The sequence below is a fragment of the Pseudopipra pipra genome, chromosome Z (assembly GCF_036250125.1).
Source record: "Pseudopipra pipra isolate bDixPip1 chromosome Z, bDixPip1.hap1, whole genome shotgun sequence".
Lineage (NCBI taxonomy): Eukaryota > Metazoa > Chordata > Aves > Passeriformes > Pipridae > Pseudopipra > Pseudopipra pipra.
The window spans coordinates 38425060-38442843 of record NC_087581.1 but is presented as its reverse complement, the minus strand read 5'-3'; the positions used below and the strand labels follow the sequence as shown (position 1 = coordinate 38442843).

Below are 17784 nucleotides of genomic sequence, written 5' to 3'. Positions count from 1 at the left end.
GTGCCGGGGGAGGCGCTCGATGTCCCGGTGTTCCCGAAGGTCCCGCTGTCCCTCGCTCCCGGCGCTGCGCGAGGAGCGGCCGCTCCATCCCGACCGCAGGTAACGGCGCTGCCCCGGCGGCGCGGCGGGATGTCGGGTACGGCGTTTGATAGCTGTTTTGTAGCCATTTTAATAGCTTTATCGTGTTTGTGGTGTTAGAGCGTGTGCTGCCACTTCTCCGTAAGTAGTTTCCTTGCTTTTCACCGGCTGTCCCTCAGGGAATTGTTTGGAGCCCTCGGGTTACAAGTTGCGGTGGCAACTTCGGGGGAGGGTGTTGGTGGAGTAGCTTTGGCAGAGTTGGAACGGTAATTTTTTTTTAAATCAAAGTTATTCGTATTTGCTAAATTTCGGCTACAAAAAGAGTTTTTGCCACCCTGACTGAGAGAATTTGCCAGGGTTAAGGTGGATGCGAAGAGTCACAGAAATATTTAGATGCTTATGCTCTTTAAGCCTGTAAGCAAGTCTTTTTTCAGAGATGAGAATCAATGGCAATTTTACTGGAATGATTCTAGACTCTCTAAACACAACTGTGAGAGCTTGATTAATTCTGAGGGTGCTGAAACACAGACGGCAGAAAATCAGGCTTTCACATTATAAAGGTGAGGAGCACTTTGCAAGAACTCCTTCATTCGTATCACGCATTCATGAAACTGTTGGTTATTTTTATATTTGTCTATACAGTCTAACACTGATGTGCTCCTTCCTCCCTCAGTGTTGTGATTATTTTGACTGTTAAATTCAAAAACATGTTTTCATGCTATGAGGTACCCTGAGCTACTTTGTCTCAGAGCACTTTCCAGGACAATATTACTTTTTGAAAATAAAATTCAGCTTTTCCTAGACAGAAAGAGCATTGCAGGAATATTATTTCTACAAGGACAACAGGAATTTTTGGGTTATCTGAAAGACCAATCCATGATTCAGTATCACACACTGGGTTGCATAGTTCCTCATTCCTTAAACTGCTTTAAAACTTTAAACTGCCTTTAAAGTTTATCTTCACAGGTGAGAAGTGACTGTTTACTTTTAGGAACACATGGAGTTGTTCTGACATTGCAGTTAATTACATTTAGGAATGTTTTATAATTGCAATCTGCTGAGCACCCATCTGTGATGTATTATCACAGAAATTACTCTTTTAGGAGGTCTGCTTAGACTGTGGTCTTTCACTTGAGCTGTGAGGTTTTTGGTCCAGTCCAGGTGTGGCACATGTATTCCCAGAGTCAGTGTGGGTCCTGTGAAAGTTTAGTTGCACTTTGTTCCCACAGTGACAAATTTAGGATGACACAGCCCCAGGTGCTCTCCTGTGATTAACAGATTCTCCAGATGAAGTTGTGGTTGTCATCCAGCACTCAGGAACATGCTCTGCATTGTATTGTTCCTGTTGTGAATCTGTACACCTCCTATTGTTCATATAGTGTCTGATTCTGAAGTATTTGTGGATTTTTTTTTCCCCATTTCATGTATCTTTTTGCACTTTTCTCTGCACAGAAACATTTCAGGCTTTCTCCAGGCAGGTTTGTACCTGGCAACACCATCTACTCCTAACTCTCAAACTTCAGCTGTTGTCTTAGGCCAGCCTTACGCTGTCCTCACTCACATCAACAGTCCTGGTAAAGTCCATGGAAACAGCAAATTTAAGCAACAGGAGGCATTAGATGAGATGTCAGAAAAACAGCCTCACCTTCATTACTGACCTGCTGCATGACCTCAGGTAGCATTATTCTCTTTCCATGCCTGTTTAACATTCAATGTTCTTTTGGCCATAAAAGGTATCTCTACAGATGAAAAGGCTCTTCCTATGTAAGAAGAGCTATTTGCCATTGCGTAAGTAATGTGAGCAGTTAAGTGTCAGAAGAGCTTTAGATAAATAGGAAAGAAATGTAAAACCACCAAGGACTTCCAGGTAAGTCAAAATCAAGGCAGAACACAATCAGAATTCCAACACGTGTGCTATCGGCAAGATATTTCTCTGCAGTTTGTTTCTGGAAATCTAAGTGCGCAAATTGATTGGATACTTTTAGAAAAGACTTTATAAAAATCTTGTATACGTTACTTGTCAAAAGTACACATAAAAATCATAACAATGATTTGCACTTCAATGAAAGCTGAGATAGACAGTACTGCATCCTGTAATTTCAGTATAATGGAGTGAATCCTTAAAGTAATTTCAATGCAATTACCTTTAAAAAATGTTTTATCAAGACATAGGGGTAAAAGCCCAACCACCAGTCAAAGTCAGATTTTCTCCTCAGATTTCCAGGGAGGAAATCTGATGCTTTTAGTTTTGCTTGTTGGAGTTTTGGAACAAACTATATTGAGATCATATTTTGATTTTTGAATTCAAAGTAAAACAGAATGAACTTACTGCTCTTCAGTTAATCATCAAACTTTTCTAGTGCTTTCAGTGATGAATAAAAATGAGTCTCTATTCATTTCCTTTGCAGTTAAACATATTTACTTCTCTAGAAATACACTGTAAATAAACAAATGTAATTTTCATATCCATGTCTACCCTTGTATTGGAATTACTCTGCCAGTTGTTAAATACTGATTTTTTTTTTCTCTAAAGGTTTTCCCTACACATAGGTAAGCAAGCACATGTAAGAAGTGTTAGTTGTGTGTATGCAGGTATACATTTATACAAGGCCTTTTGTTATTTATGGCACATTAAGTTCTTGATTTTTTGTGTGAAATCTCCTGATTTACTTTCCTTCTGTCAAACATTTCTTTTGTTGTAGAGCTGATACTGTCTGCTCAGGCAGAGGATTGTACAAAAGACTGTCAGAAATAAAAAGGTGACAGCCATACTCTAACCTTCTACAAACGTTGTATTTATATTCAAGTATTTTTTAAAGTTTTTAATGTATTTCTTGAAGTCTAGAGGGTGAGAACACTTTTTTTTTCTTCTTCCCTTCATACTCTTTTCTCAAAATATGACGGTGTTTGCAGGAGCAATTTGTACAGTTAAACCTTTTCTTTTTTTTTTTTTTTCTGTTTTCTCTTCTCTGGGGGACCTCTTTGCTTTCTATGGAAGGCAGATCTTTTATAGCCCCTAGAAGGGTGTAGGTGAGATGAGCAGGATGATGGAGGTGGTGGAGGTGCCGCCAGAGGGGTATTCCCTGATCAAAGCCGTGTACCAGAGACGCCTCCGCCTCACCAGGCTGTTGATCGATGGGGGTGCCTACGTCAATGAGAGCAACAGCAGAGGCGAGACCCCCCTCATGGTTGCTTGTATGACTGAACATGTGGACTTGCAGAGTGCCAGCAAGGCCAAGATGGTTAAGTACCTGCTGGACAACAAGGCTGATCCGAACATCCAGGACAAATCCGGGAAGACGGCCCTGATGCATGCATGCTTGGGCAGAGCGGGCCCAGAGGTGGTGTCTCTGCTGCTCATGAGTGGGGCTGACCCAAGCCTGCCTGACCACTCCAACTGCTCTGCTCTCGTGTACGCAATAAACTCTGCAGACAGAGAGACCCTAGAGGTTCTGCTCAACGCTTGTAAGGCACGAGGGAAAGAGGTGATCATCATCACCATGGACAAATCTGCATCGGGGAGGCAGGAAACTAGACAGTACCTGAACATGCCTCCCCCAGAGCTCGGGGAGTGTCAGTACCCAACTGCCTGCACCTCCCCATCGGAAATAGAACCCAGTGAGACTCCAGAGGGACCATTCAGCTTCAGAGAGCTGTATCCTCCACGGGAGGAGGACAGCTTATCTCAAACAGGGTCACTGATGATGAAGCCCAGCCCGATACAGGCCCGGTTCAAGCTGACCCATGTGCAGCAGCTGGAGCGTGAGCCTTGGGTAAAGTGCTGCCCAGCAGTGTTTCACCAGAGGAAAATTGCTTCTTCACAGGAACTTCAGAGTATCACTCCCATAGAAAAGCTCTCTTGTAAAGTCAGTGGCCTTGGCTTATCAAAGAGAGTCAACACCAGTCCCCGAAGTATTGACAGGAAAGACACTGCTCATGTATTCAAAACCTCTGATGAAACTGGGTCCAGGAAACCACCACCTGACAAGATAAACTATCAGACTCCTTTTGTTGAAGAGAAACATAACCCCAGTGTGATTCCCATGGGTCAGAGTGTCAGTCTGGGACAAATCAGCTTAATTTCAAACCTCAGCGGTTTTTTCAGGAACAAAAATGCAAAAACAGGTCACAACAGTTCTGATTCTCAGTTAATTGCTGGTCTAAGTCCTGCTGCTGCTGCAGAAGACAGTAAGTCAGCAATAGGAAAGAAAGAGATTATTTCTCCATCTCACTCCTTGTTACCAAGTTCTAGAGAAGTTCTGGAGAAAATGCCTTCTGTTACTGTGAAAGGCAGAAATCAGGCTTTCCCAGAAGGACAAGGGTCAGGAGCCTTAGCATTGGATCAGACAAGGCCAGATTTTCTGCCACCCCTGAGTGTGAACCCTTGCCCCCCAGTTCAAGAGCTCACTGTCATAAACACAGTTTCTGGGATGATTTCTTGTGGGCAAACACAGTTAGGGCCAGCAGCACCTGCTTTTCCTAGGATGACCAAAAACACCAATCTGCTGCGCAGGAGGCCGTATGAGCAGATTACAGTCTGAGCAGGTTAAGCAATTACTGAATCTTTAATGGGGGATAAGGGGCTACAAACTCTTTGATATGTAAATATTCACTGCACTCCCTGATTGTAATGGTGCATATCACAAAGTAGAGCCGGTCTGTGATGTAAAGCTCTGTGCCTTGGGATGAGTCGAACAGCTTAAAGACTACATGAAGACATAATTAATGAATGAGGCTGCTTTCTGCAAACTGAGGAATATTTATTTTCCTGGTTTTCTAAGATTTTCAACTTACCTGTGACAGACTGAACCCACAATGCCTCTTAAGCACTGCAGTTGTAATTGTACGTTGTAAATATGACTCCTAGATTTTCCCAAACATGTACTCTTTTTGCACCAACAGAGGTCATACACATGGAGTTTGGGAACCTGAAACAGTTGACTGTGATGCTGGACACCAGCCTGACTGTCCAGGTTGTACAATACCCAAAAAACTCAGACACCAGGTGTACACAGGCAATGTCTCCTGCTTCTATGACTTCACTCCATGTAAACAGTTAATAAAAGTCATGTTGCAGAGCTGTGCTGCCCAGGGAATTCCAGCTAAAGACTGGGAGCATGTTTCAGATGCCTAGCTGGCCCTGGGGCAGGTGGTGCACAGCTCTGGGGTGCTGCAGGCCAGCACACAAAGCCTGCCAGCCCTGTCAGGAGCCCACAGGGAGCACAATGAGCCCTGAGTGTGACACAAAGAAACTGCTCACACTGTCAACGAGGTGTCTCAGCCACCTGGGCCTGCTCAAGGTTCTAGCCTGCTGGAATCTGCTCCTCAGAAAAGGAAGGGTGGGGGAGGCAGAGCCTATATCTAAACAAGAGTCTATCACTGTCTGCAGTTCTGGACTCCCCCCAAAAGAGATCTCCAGGTCATGCAGGAGCTCTTCGGCCCCAGTCACAGCCCTTTTCACCAGGGTACAGATGGTGGGGCACATCAAGTGTTCTTCAGCAAGGGCACTTCACACACAGGCTTGGGAGCAGGGAAAAGCTCTGTCCTCCTGCTCAGACAGACCTAAAAAAAGACAATCCAGGCGTGGGGAGGCCTTGGCACAAGTTGCCCAGAATATCCATCCCTGGAACTGTCCAGGGCCAGGTTGGACAGGGTTCAGAGCAACCTGGTCTACTGGAAGGTGTCCCTACCTATGGCAAGGGGGTTGGAACGAGATGGGCTTTAAGGCCCCTTCCAACCCAAACTGTTCTGTGCTTTTAATGACAAAACTCCCCTGGGAGATGGAAATTCACATTTTGCCTAATTTGAAGCAGAGGACTGAATGTCTTAGGGGTAGAAAACACTCCTCTGCAGACTCTAAGCTACTGCATATTTTTTATCATCTCTATCTAAAAATCCATCTTTCTTTGCTTTCCTTTAGTGTTCTACAATTCCAAACATGGTTCTGTCTTTGTGTGCATACCATAGATACTGGACTGCATTTAGCATTTTAGATCTCATCTTCTAAATATTGAGAAAAAGTGAATGTGTTCTATGTTGTCATAGTTTACAGAAAGTAGTTGTACTGAAATTGTGTCTGTGTAATGTGAATTTCAGTATACTGAAATACTTTTTTTCTGAAAATGCTCAGTCAGTACTATGTCTGCTTGCAGCTTCAGTCGAAGTTCACCGAACCTGACATTGCCTAACAAATAACTGTGATGTTATTTAGCTTTGCACTTAGTATATGATAATTTAAAGGGGATGATAAACATGAAACAATTTAAAGGGGATGATAAAAACAATTTAAAGGGGATGATAAACATAAACAATTTAAAGGGGATGATAAACACACTCTGTGTAAATATCTTTTTCAGAGTATTTGTTGCCATTCAAGTTCTGCCTTTTCCTTCAGATGTTGTTGGATCAGCCCCTGTGTACATCAGATAGAAGCAGGGATTATGTGGAAATCTTTCTATGACAGAGAAATTACATGGAACAGAGTATGTCTTTATTAACTGGGTACAAATTGGTCCCTACATACAATATATTTTTCAAATGTTTTCATGGCATTAAAAATGGAAATGGCAATTTGTCATTTCTTCATCTCATAATGAAATTAAATATTTGCAATGGAAAATGGATCTTTAAAAACACAGAAGTCCTTTTTTAGAAGAAATCTACCATCACCAGGTGTTCTAACTGGTATCTGTGCTGAGGGTATAAAACCCAATTGATGCTGGTTTGATTTTAAAATTAATTATGTATATGAGACTATTTCTCCCTTAACCGAAAGAGTAATTTTTCCACAAAATACTTGGACAATGGAGGAAAATGGCAAATGTCTTGAAAAGGGAAGTTTTTCAGTAGTGTTACCAGTATTTTGTGATTAATTGTGGCGCAGAAATAATGTGAAGGGTTAATATTACTGTTTGTTTTTGCATTACTGTTACAAGTGACCTTCAAAGAAAAGAAGCTTTGTTCTCTTGATGTTGTTATGATGAATAAATAAAAGTTTTTTTTTTTCCCCCACCAAGGGAACATGGAAATAAGCACATGCTTTTATTCACCACTCAGTAGATGATGAGTCACTGCCAAAGGTTCTCACTTAGAAGTATTTCTCAGGTTGTCTCTATGCAAGAAAATGGGAACAGTTACTTAGATTTAATCCAATATAGCTCAATTTGTGCAAAGTATGGTGTGAGAGAGGCTCTCTCCACCTGCCGGAAGCTTCCTGTGGTTCCAGTCGTGGAGATGCTCTTGTGCTATCTTTGAAGCCCTTAATCCATGACATTTCCCAGCCACCCCTGATGTTCTTTTCAGTGAAGAACGGTCAGCACAACCGGAGTTTCTAATGTTAGAACCCCTCACTTCCCAAGGCACCCGAGATAAAAAAACAACAGACCTTTTAGGTTCCTTTTTTGTCTCTGGGCACAGAAAATACCACAGGCTGAGTCTCCCCTTGCTGGTGTTGAAAGCTATGGTTTCCCATCTCTCACCTGCCGGTGAAAAAGCAGCAAAAATCACTGCTCTTACTCTCAGTCAATGTCACATCACAGTCACAAAGACCTTCAATGTGGAAATTACACACAATGGCAGTGGCACTGACGTGATCAGTGTCCCCATGCATGTCAGTGACAGCTCCACCCAGGCACACAACTGATGAGAAAATGGATTTTAAATCCACGTGGTAACTTTAGAAAGGCCATTTAAAAATCATGCAAAGATTTTACACTGAACACCAAAGATTTTTTTTTTCTAACTGTACACAGGCCAGTTTATTCCCCAAATTCCTGAAATCCAGAGACAGAACCAAATACCAAACATTTTTAATTCCCCAACACTGTAACTTTTTCTTTTCCCTTAAAGGATGGGACTATTCAATCACCAAGTTATTAAATGAGTTATAAAGACTCCTAGTGTAATTTCAGCTTTTGATGGTTTGAATTGAAAAAAAGGACGGGTTTTGTTGGGGGGTTTTTGGTTTTTTGAATGAATGCTGAAGAGGGAGATGTGGAGAACATCAGATGGAACAACGCATTTGAAAAATGTGCCTTTGGGGGCATTTTCTTTCATTCCACAGTATATTTAAATAACCAACAAATGGCTTGTGCTTTGCTCCCATTGCTTCTGTGTCATGACAGGACACAGCTGGGTCACCGTGCAGGACGCAGTGACATCTCTCTTCCGTACCGTGTTATTTTATCTGTTTACTAAGGTCCTTCAAATTCACAGAGAAACAGAAAGCTAAAAGTGCACTTGCAGTAAATTACCAGTGTTTGTATAATACAAGGAACACATCCCTGACAGAAAGTAAAAGAAAAAAAATAAAAAGACAGCTACAGCTAAAACAACACAGACCGGCTCTCCCACCAGAATAAAACCTGGCTTCATCTCAGCATTACTGTCTCACTGCAGCCACACACGTAAATCATCTTATTTTAGGAGAGCGTTTGAATAAAGACAGAGTAAGAAATTCAAATGAATTTATTTATGCGCAACTCAGACCAGACTGACATAAACGAGTTCACATGGAACTAGCAGAGATCTATGGGTAAAAAATACATACAGAAATTTAGATATGTAGGAAAATCTATACAATTCACCACACAGCCAAACTCTTCTGTCTTCACAAGAATGCTTCATAGAACTAATTCCTAGCATTTGTTTAATCTAGTTTTACATGTCTTAAATTAATTGCCTACATCAATTTTCCTGGTAATCCAGATCATGTCTTCTTTTAATTTTATCTGAATATCCCTGTTTATTCACATCCACAGATGTTACTGAGAGATATATCTTCTTTAAAAATACTTCTAGCAATTGCTGATGTTTTTTATTCAATAGTTTACTAAGTTTTAACAAATCCCAGTACTTCAGGTGGGAACTGGTCAATGGGAAAAAGGTTTCTAAATAACAGAAAAGTCTGTGTGTGTAGACCCAAAAAGGCCTAAACACTGAGAGATGAAATCCCTTAAGTCAATGAATGCAACTGCCTGCAACAAACTGTGGCTGAAAAATAAGTACTTTCCCCAACCTCATTAAAGGAATCACAGTTGCAAACCTGACCCTTTGGTGGTTATGGCCACTCACTTTGCCTGGTGGAATAAATTAAATTAAGTACTTTGTTTAACTATCCCAAGTACAACCAGATAGTTTCTTCCTTATATAGAAAAATTTTTGCTAATTTTACCCATGTATACCTTAGTAGGTAACAAAAATGAGGAAGGCTCTACCCCTCAATAACACAGAACAATTATTAGATGGAGCTGTCAAAGGAGCCATAGGTAACAGCAGGGAGTCTTGGATTTTAGTGACTGTGTGAAATCACCATGTTTCAAAATTTAGGATTAGAAAATGTAACTAATTTTTCTATCACAGCTGTACCAGGGCTATGTAAGAAGCAAAAACTGCTGTAATTAACTTCAGCACTAACAGCCTAAAAAGAGTTGTGTTCAACATCCATATCAACCCAATTCCCACAGGAACCATGTGAGAGGAATGGGAACAGGAGGACAAGAAGAAATGGCAATCCCTGCTCAGGGCATCAGCTTTTACCCAGAAATCAAAACCTCCTCTGACACTGTGGTTTTGTTTGTATTGTTTGTAATGTCTGGCAGAGGCAACAACGCACAGCTGGTACCTCAGTCTGAGTGAATTCTGAGGGCTGTAGAAGCAAAACGGGCAAAACAAATGGTTTAAATGAAGCAGGTCAGGCTCTTCCTGCAGTAGTCAGCAGGGCTTTAGCTTTTCTCAGAGGGAACTTCCACTTGTGCAAATTTGTGAAGTCCTGTCAGTTAAAGGGATGCACAAAAATCAGGACAACGCAGAAAATACCTGTGATCACAGAAATTAGCTGTTTTTGCTGGAATCACTGATCTCCCTGCAGCTCCTTTGCTCTCTGGTGCCAGAGACATGGCAGAGGAACATCTCACACGCAAGTTCTGAGATTCCAAGCCCTTGAGAGAGGCACCAGCACTGCTCTGTCACAGCTCAGCTCTCTGACTGTGCCCGATGTGCTCCTTGCCAGGACCCCTCTCTGTGCTCCGGGCCAGGTCAGGATCACCCCCGGGGCTGTCCCAGCCCCTCCTGCAGCCCCCTCCCCACTCCCACTCAGCTCTGATGGGGCACAGTGACCACAGGACACAGAACTCCACCAGGGCTAACTCAGTACGAACAGCCCTTCTCCCCTTCTGGGATGTGGAGACCCCAGGATCCCACGTGGGGAGGAGGGAACACTGAAGAAGGCACTGGATTTCTGTTTGAGAAGCCTTTCCCCAGTGTTGTATAAAATCTCCTCCAGTAACCAGAAGTGTGCTCAATATGGCTTCTCTTGCAAGGAAAATGCATTTCTCTGAACAAGAAATCCTCACATTTGAAAGAAATTACAATATAGAGCATTGTAACATCAGGCATTGCCTGCTTTGCATTTACTGTTCTATTCCAATGGCTTTTTTGAATTCAGAATTTTGCGGCTCGAAAATGTCATAATAAACCCTACTTTTATCAAAATTTTCTCGGATGGAAAGCAAATCCTCTACAGAATATATGTCGTCCTTTCCTGTCCAAACAGTGAGGCTGTACCTACATGCAAAAAAAAGGGAAAAAAGCAAAAGAGAAAAAAGCACATAAATCAGAAAGACATTGCACTAATAAGCTCCTAAAAAATATTCACGACATCTCAATTTTAGTAATGTAATTAAATACCAAAAATTGCAACCCCTAGAACAATTTATCTGCAATTTATCTGTGTGAGTGTTCTGCCAAAACAAGCAAGTAGTTAAATAAAAAATCTTGGGCAGATATACAGCAAAGAAATTACCAGGCTGAGCATTTAAGCTTTGACAAAGTAATCAATAGTCACAGGCTGAGCTGCAGAACAGGAAATAGGATGCAATCCCAGATGTGGGTGATTGTCATGCTCTGTTCTGTCGCCTCAGTGATGTGCAGTGATGCCACCTGATTAACTGAATTGTCATTAATTGCATGTAACTTTTCAAAAAAAATGAAAATCTCCACAGTATCAACCACAGTTAAAAGCATTACTCTCCACAATCTCCTCATGACATATACTTAATGTTCCCCTTTGTATAATAAAACCATATTAATTTAAAATATGGGTAAATCAGAATTTAATCGTATGTCAGTAAAACTGGCTCAGGAATTTCTGACTTCTAATCATGCCACTAAAAAATCATGACTTTTATTCTGAGGTGAAAGAGAAAATCCTAATATTTCAGTGGGAATACTGCTTGTATCCAATGTGGATATATTTGAGACTGGCACAATTCATAAGACATATTCTTAATGCAGTAATATTGTGAAATTAATTCTTACTGTAGGTAATGAAAACGAAGCTTTTGGAAACTTATTATTTTACAGAAATTAATACTGACCAATTCTGTCAAATGAAACAAACAACGTGAGAGCTGAAGGAATTAAAGAACTGAAAGGGAAAATATTTCCAATGTCACTGGAATAAGTGTGTTGTATTTAATTTAACAGCTGTGTTTATAACAGGACAGGTGGGAATGGAGGCTCCCAGACCAACCTGTCTGACTGCTGGATCAGCCATCGGAGAGCAGGGAGGGAGTATGGCACTAGCACGGCCCTGACAGGGAATGTCACGGGCTGGGACAGGGCCTGGCACAGCTGGGACATCTCCTCCACCATCCCCCAGTCGTACCCTGCAGGGAACAACACTGGATTGAAAAAACCCTTCACAAACAACCCCCACCCAACCCAGAGCTTGACAGAGTGATTCAGCTGTGACACAAAACGAGCAAAGTCAGGGACTGGCAAAAATCGTGGAATTCTGAAAGGAAATTTCCAGATGGTTCTAAGAAAAAATAATCCCAGAGGAGAAAGGTAATCTTAACATGGGAAAATAAACCGATTATTAAAACCTTCCTCTGCAGTAGCTGCACTGTTATTTCACATACAGCTACAGAATGTGATGTTTTTAAATTCACTGCCACTGACTCCAGTATGGACTCGTCGGACATTGACAGGGACCCTCTAGAAACAAAAACAGGAAGGAAAAATTAGGGAAAAAATTTGAATGAATCCCATAGGACTGAGTTATACACAAACAAAGCACACAAAACATTCTGCGCTTAAAAAATGCAAACATCAAGCAATCTAAAACACTCCAAGTGCCTCTGCTGAGATTTTTACAAGCACTGCAGCTACCTAAAATACGATTTAACTGTTATTTTGTTTCCACAGGTTATGAAAATCTTACAAACAACAGTTAAATTTTTTTCTCAATTACTCATATGCAATGTGTGACTGGAAAGAATAAAAAAGCACCAAATATTAAAAAAATAGTCTTGTTGGACAAACAGCAACTTTTAGTTGAAATCAGTCAAATGAGTTGTTTTTCCCAAGTCTTCCAGCATACCCTTAATTAGTGTTACCATAAACTGAAACCTAGAATGGAGAGAACATTAAATTAATTTTAAAATGTTTCTCAGTATTTCCAATGCATATTTCCACCAACTTTTTCCTGCGCTGAAAATATTTGAGAGAAAGCACTGAATAGTTCAATAAAATCACTGTGCATCATACAGCAAAATACTAAATCTTGCTAAAGAGTAATCAGCAATTGGAACAGTGTATAATTTTGCCCTGGTGGCCACAGACAATGCTGGTGGGGACCCTGCTGATCATAATGAGAATTACAAGAAAGAGGAATACTGTGAAAAGGACCCAAAAATAACGAAAACTGGAAAATTCACTGCAAAAATTCAATTATTCAATAGAAATGAAGACAAGGTTAACTAACAATTTGATTTCAGTGATCAAAAGAAGCACAGACAGGGTTTTAAATTTCTGGATAGTCTGTTTTTCCTCAGGAAACATGCCAGAATTCCAATTACCAAACCAATCCTTCAAGGATTCAGGGAGAGACCTACCTGAAACAGGGGCTGAGGAGTTTTTCTCCCGAAGCTCCTCAGTGCATGAGAATGAATTGGAAGAACAAAAGAGTTTATTTTAACAACAAAAAGATCAGATTTTTACGCAGTCCAGTTGCCAGTCCAACACTGAGGTAATTGCAGGATCACACTGCATCTCACACACCAGCAAAGAAAATCATTCTCATGTCATTCACTACGAGTTTCAAATAGAGGCTGTTGCAGAGCTTGTGTTGAGTCAATTAAGAGACAAATGTGAAGAAAAGCAGCCGTGCAGGGTGAAGGCCTGGCTAGAGCTATGTACCTTGCCCGTGGTAGTGGCCGTGCCAGCCTGTGGTCCAGCCCAGGGACAGGGTGATGTCGGGGAAGGTCGAGGTGACGGTGCCGAGGATGCTCTGAGCATTCAGCGCCGGGCGGCTCCCACCAGGCCCCGCTAGGATGTCCCCGTTGATCCACACAGGTCTCCTCAGCTGCTGCTTCACCTGCCCCAGCAGCTCCAGGGATGGTCCCACGGCGTCCAGGCTGTGGAGGACCACCAGGGGAACCAGGGAAGGCACAGCACGTACAGAACGGGTGCGTTACTTAACTGTCCTGCTCAGACACTAAGTGAATGCTGACGACCCTCTGTCAGCAGGGGACTTGTCCTACACCTCTCAGGATGCCGTTCTGCCACACCTCTGCTCCCAGAACCTCCTGGTGTCACCTCACAGCCCCCCAGGCTTGTCACCTCTTCATATTGAAGGGTGCTTGAGAAGGGTTTTAAAAAAGGAATCTACTGCAGGCTCCAACACTTCTGTTAATGAGACCTGAAATCCATAGATACTGTAAATATATTTATTTATATATATTCCTGTGGTTTATATCCAAGGGGTGAAAGTAATCTCTTCCAACCTTAACCACACTCAGCATTGCAAAGATTTTATCACTATTTCAGATCCAGACTGAAAGTTACCTTCACACCTTTGCAAGCCAATCCACCCATACTAGGAGAATAAAAAACCCCAAACTGAACATTTTCAGGCAACTAAAAGAGTAAAAGGACGCCCATTTCAGCACTTTATGCCTGGTCATGATTTTCCCTACAGTTCAAAAGTGTGGCAGCAGAGAAAATCTGCCTGTCAGACATCCACCCCACATTTAATGATTAAATTATTAAATATGAGTTGTCATTATTTGAGCAACCAGAGCAGCACACCTTGTAAGCATTTAACAAAATCTAGAGTCATGTATTCTGACTGTTCTTTCAAATCAAAAGAAAAAGCACAGGTAGCTTTTTCTACCTCTATCCCATCAAAACTTTCAAAGCACCAGTACTCTGGAAAAGAAGGAGATGTGGAACAATGAGGAAAAGGAACGAATGCCAAGAAAACCTTTTTTCTCTTACAGCACATGAATTAACATTTTATAAAACGTTCAGGAATTTAAAATCATTATAGTCAGAGCTCTCATATTAGGTCAGCTCTAAAGCCAAAAACTGTCCCCTGAGCTGCTTGCATTGTTTTCTCTGAAAAGTCATTTTGTATATTTTAACTTCTGTATAGTGGTAGGAATTTGACCCAGTGCTTCCAGCTGAGATAAGCTCAAGTCTTACAGGAGAAAAATTAGTGATGGCCTGAGTTAATGTGTGAGCTTCAGCATTTCTTGCACTGTCTGAGGCCAGGACAGTTCACATCTGTCAAGGACAGCGAAGAGCCTTCCTTTGTACTACAAAGTATAAGGTATTGTAGAGAGAAAAAAGCCCAAAGCAGCATCTCTTGAAATAAACAACAACACAGAAAAAAAAAACCAAAGCAAACATCAAATTCTGTTATCACTCATTTGACTCCATCTGCACTGTGTAATGTATTTTTAAATGCTTTTATACAACTAGACTTTTATAATGCAACATACTTTTAAAAGCTTTTTTCAAATCACTGCAATTGGCTATAAATTCCTCATGGAAAAACAAAAAGTAGGTGGTTTTAAAATTAATTTAAACAATAATTAAAATAGAAAAAAAAATCCCCAAACCCACAAGAAATAAACCCAATGCCTACTTTGCTTTATTCTCTTCTCTGCCCAGACGGACATACACAGATTCTGTAACAATAAACAGATTTAGCCTGCCCACATATTTCGCATTTTCAAGAACTTCTACACAAAAACAGTAACTGTGTTACGCAGAACAACAGGCATAAATCACATTTTGCAACTATCTATTGGGGTTTTTTGCACTTTTATAGTGTAGTGAGGCATTGATGAAGCTCTTTGTAATTTGCTGCCAAAACAGACTTTGCATACGGAAATTCAGACAAAAGTCAGGAAGTCAGGAGCTGCAGAAGTGAATGTCTGGAAATCACAGCTTACTTCCAAGGCTATCTCATGGGGTTTTCAGGTGTATTTTCCATTCAAGACAATGAAACAGCTAATGGTTAAATTCTGAATGAACCTCTGAAAATCTAGTTAATAAATCAGGCCAAAGATAGGAGCCTTCCAGAGGGATACCACCATTTCCCTTTTTCCCAACAGAAAAAGTCTGCCCGAAGTAACTAAAAAAATATTATTTGCAGTTCAAAACACTTTCAAAGCTTTTATTCTTGTGATGCATTTATTAATAAAGGATGATGTTTCCTCATTTCTTGCTTAGGAAGGAATGCATCACACAAAATGGCACAATAGGAAAAAGTCTGGTCAAACATCACCTGTAAAATTGTTAACCAGTAAGATTGCAAACAACATAAAAATCTTTTTGTGGAGATACCTCTTAAAATCCAGCTTGATGCCTTTATTGGTGTTGACCATCTGTGTCAGCCACTCCTGCAGTGTGATGTCACTGTCTGTGTCAGGGGGGTGAGCCAGGATCGGGTCTCCCTTCCCTCCCTCCCCACCACGGAGGAGAACATCAGCTTCTACCATGTGCACATTGCCTGGGGGGGACAAAAACTGAAGCTCTAAGGTGCAAAACCAACAGTTTCAGTGTCTGCTTCACAGCAACAATTACTCAGCAAGTCTTCCCACACCAGCCTGTGTTCACTTACTCCACACAGGTCATCCCCAGTGGGAACTGCTGTCTGTGACATGAAAGATACATTTCTCTGGTTACTTAACTCACGAACTCTTTAAAGATTTACAGGCATGTGAAAATTGATTTTTGTAGATACATTTGGCTGAGTAACCACATGGGTTTTTTTTCATCAGAGAAACAGAAAAATGGACATCCAGCATGTGAATCCACTCTTGTTAAATTTCAAATCTTTTCCTCTCAAAACAGGGTTCCAGACAGATACTTTCAGAGTAAAGATGAGCACGGGATTTAACACTGGCAGAGACTGAGCACTCCCCTTGTCTCATTCTCAAACCTGACCCACCCATCTCTGTCAAAACTTTAAAAACAAGTCAGCCAGCCAGGAAAATGAGAGCTGAAACACAAGACAGGCGAATGGGAGTCTTAGGAATGCTGCAAGCTCTAGAAAACAGCTTTATATAACGAGTCTGGGCAGTGCTACCAGCTTTGCAGAGAATCCAATACATACAGTTCCTTAGACTAGAATACTAATAAAAAAGCTAGTAATGATATTCAAGAGAAGGCACGTTGCATATGGAATTACATAAATATTTCCCAAATATTCATATAAATTCACATAAAATTCCCTGCTGCCCAGACTGGGGCATCACGGATTTTCTCATTCTACAACTCCCTGACAGGAGGGTGGAGCCAGTGGGGATTGGGTTCTGCTCCCAGGGAACAAGGGACAGGACGAGGAGAAATGGCCTCAAAGCTGTACCAGGGAAAGTTTAGTTTAGGCCTTGGAAGGGGCTGTCCAGGGAGGTGGTGGAGTCCCCATCCCTGGAGGTGTACAGAAGGTGTGAAGATGTGGCATTTGGGGACACGGTTTATTGGGTCCGGTGGTGCACGGACGAAGGCTGGACGCGATGGTCCTGGGAGGGCTTTTCCAACAGTAATGACTGAGCAGGGCAGGAAAGAGAAAGGAGAAAGGAGAAAGGGGAAAGGGGAAAGGGGAAGGGCTGGCAGGGCCAGTCCCGCACTCACTTCGCGCAGCCGCGGCCGCCCGGGCCCTGCTGTTGGCGGCGTGGAACCAGCGCACGGCGGCCCCGTCCCGCGCCGTGATGCACCCGGAGCGGAGGAAATGGTCCACGGGCCACTCGCTCCAAGAGCCTGCGGGGACATGGGGGTCCCTCAGCACCGCCCGCACGGGAGGACACGGCGGGACCCTCAGCACCGCCTGGAACCGCCCCAGCCCCGCCTGGGCTCCTCCACCGCGGGGCCCAGGGCGGTGGAGCTCCCTTGTCTCCGCTCCTCACCGGCGGCTGATGGAGCCCCTGTCCCCGCTTCCCCAGGGCCGAGCCCGCCCACGCCGCCACCATCGCTCACCCGCGGTCCCGCTCGCCATGGCCCGGCCTATCCCGTCCCGCCCGCGGGGGTTGGGCCGTTCCGGCACCGCCGCCGCCACAGCGGGGCGGGACCGGGGGGGCGGGGCAGGACAGGATTAGGAAGGGAAGGTTCGGGAACGGAATGTTTGGGAAGGGAAGGGACAGCACGTCCGGGGCAGTAGCCCTGGGGTCGACAGTGTGCCTGCAAAACGGGGAATATTTCAACGTTACTCTAAATCAGGATGTTCTTTGCTGTTTGGTCTCCACGTACTTTCCTGATCAGCAAGGAAAGAGACCTGGTTAGTGGGACAGGCAGCAGTTGCATCCCTTACAGGAGGACATCCTGGAACTCACCAGCCGTAAGGGCGCAGTAAAGGATGTCCTCAGGGCAAGAGGACACAGTCGTAAGGTGTACCAGGGAAGGCTGTACATCAGCAGG

General features: G+C 42.7%; 2 protein-coding genes across 6 annotated transcripts; one reads left to right on the top strand and one right to left on the bottom strand.

Annotated features, from left to right (window-relative positions):
* ANKRD34B (ankyrin repeat domain 34B) lies at nt 1–5156 on the top strand. Of its 5 annotated transcripts, none has more exons than XM_064642945.1 (3): nt 1–99; nt 1531–1753; nt 3081–5156. In XM_064642945.1, the coding sequence occupies exon 3, from the start codon at nt 3114–3116 to the stop codon at nt 4617–4619; it is 1506 nt and encodes a 501-aa protein (XP_064499015.1). In that variant the 5' UTR covers nt 1–99; nt 1531–1753; nt 3081–3113; the 3' UTR covers nt 4620–5156. The 5 variants fall into 5 exon arrangements, with proteins under 5 accessions (XP_064499015.1, XP_064499016.1, XP_064499014.1 ...); XM_064642946.1 differs by lacking the exon at nt 1–99 and adding an exon at nt 106–219; XM_064642944.1 differs by lacking the exon at nt 1–99 and adding an exon at nt 106–638.
* A 3370-nt stretch (nt 5157–8526) lies between these two features.
* FAM151B (family with sequence similarity 151 member B) lies at nt 8527–17444 on the bottom strand. Its single transcript, XM_064642947.1, has 6 exons — nt 17347–17444; nt 17005–17130; nt 15715–15880; nt 13279–13496; nt 11609–11744; nt 8527–10641 (listed from the first exon to the last, which is right to left on the bottom strand). Exons 1-6 carry the CDS (start codon nt 17363–17365, stop codon nt 10488–10490), a joined length of 819 nt encoding a protein of 272 aa, XP_064499017.1. The 5' UTR covers nt 17366–17444; the 3' UTR covers nt 8527–10487.
* Between the last annotated feature and the right edge of the window lie 340 nt (nt 17445–17784).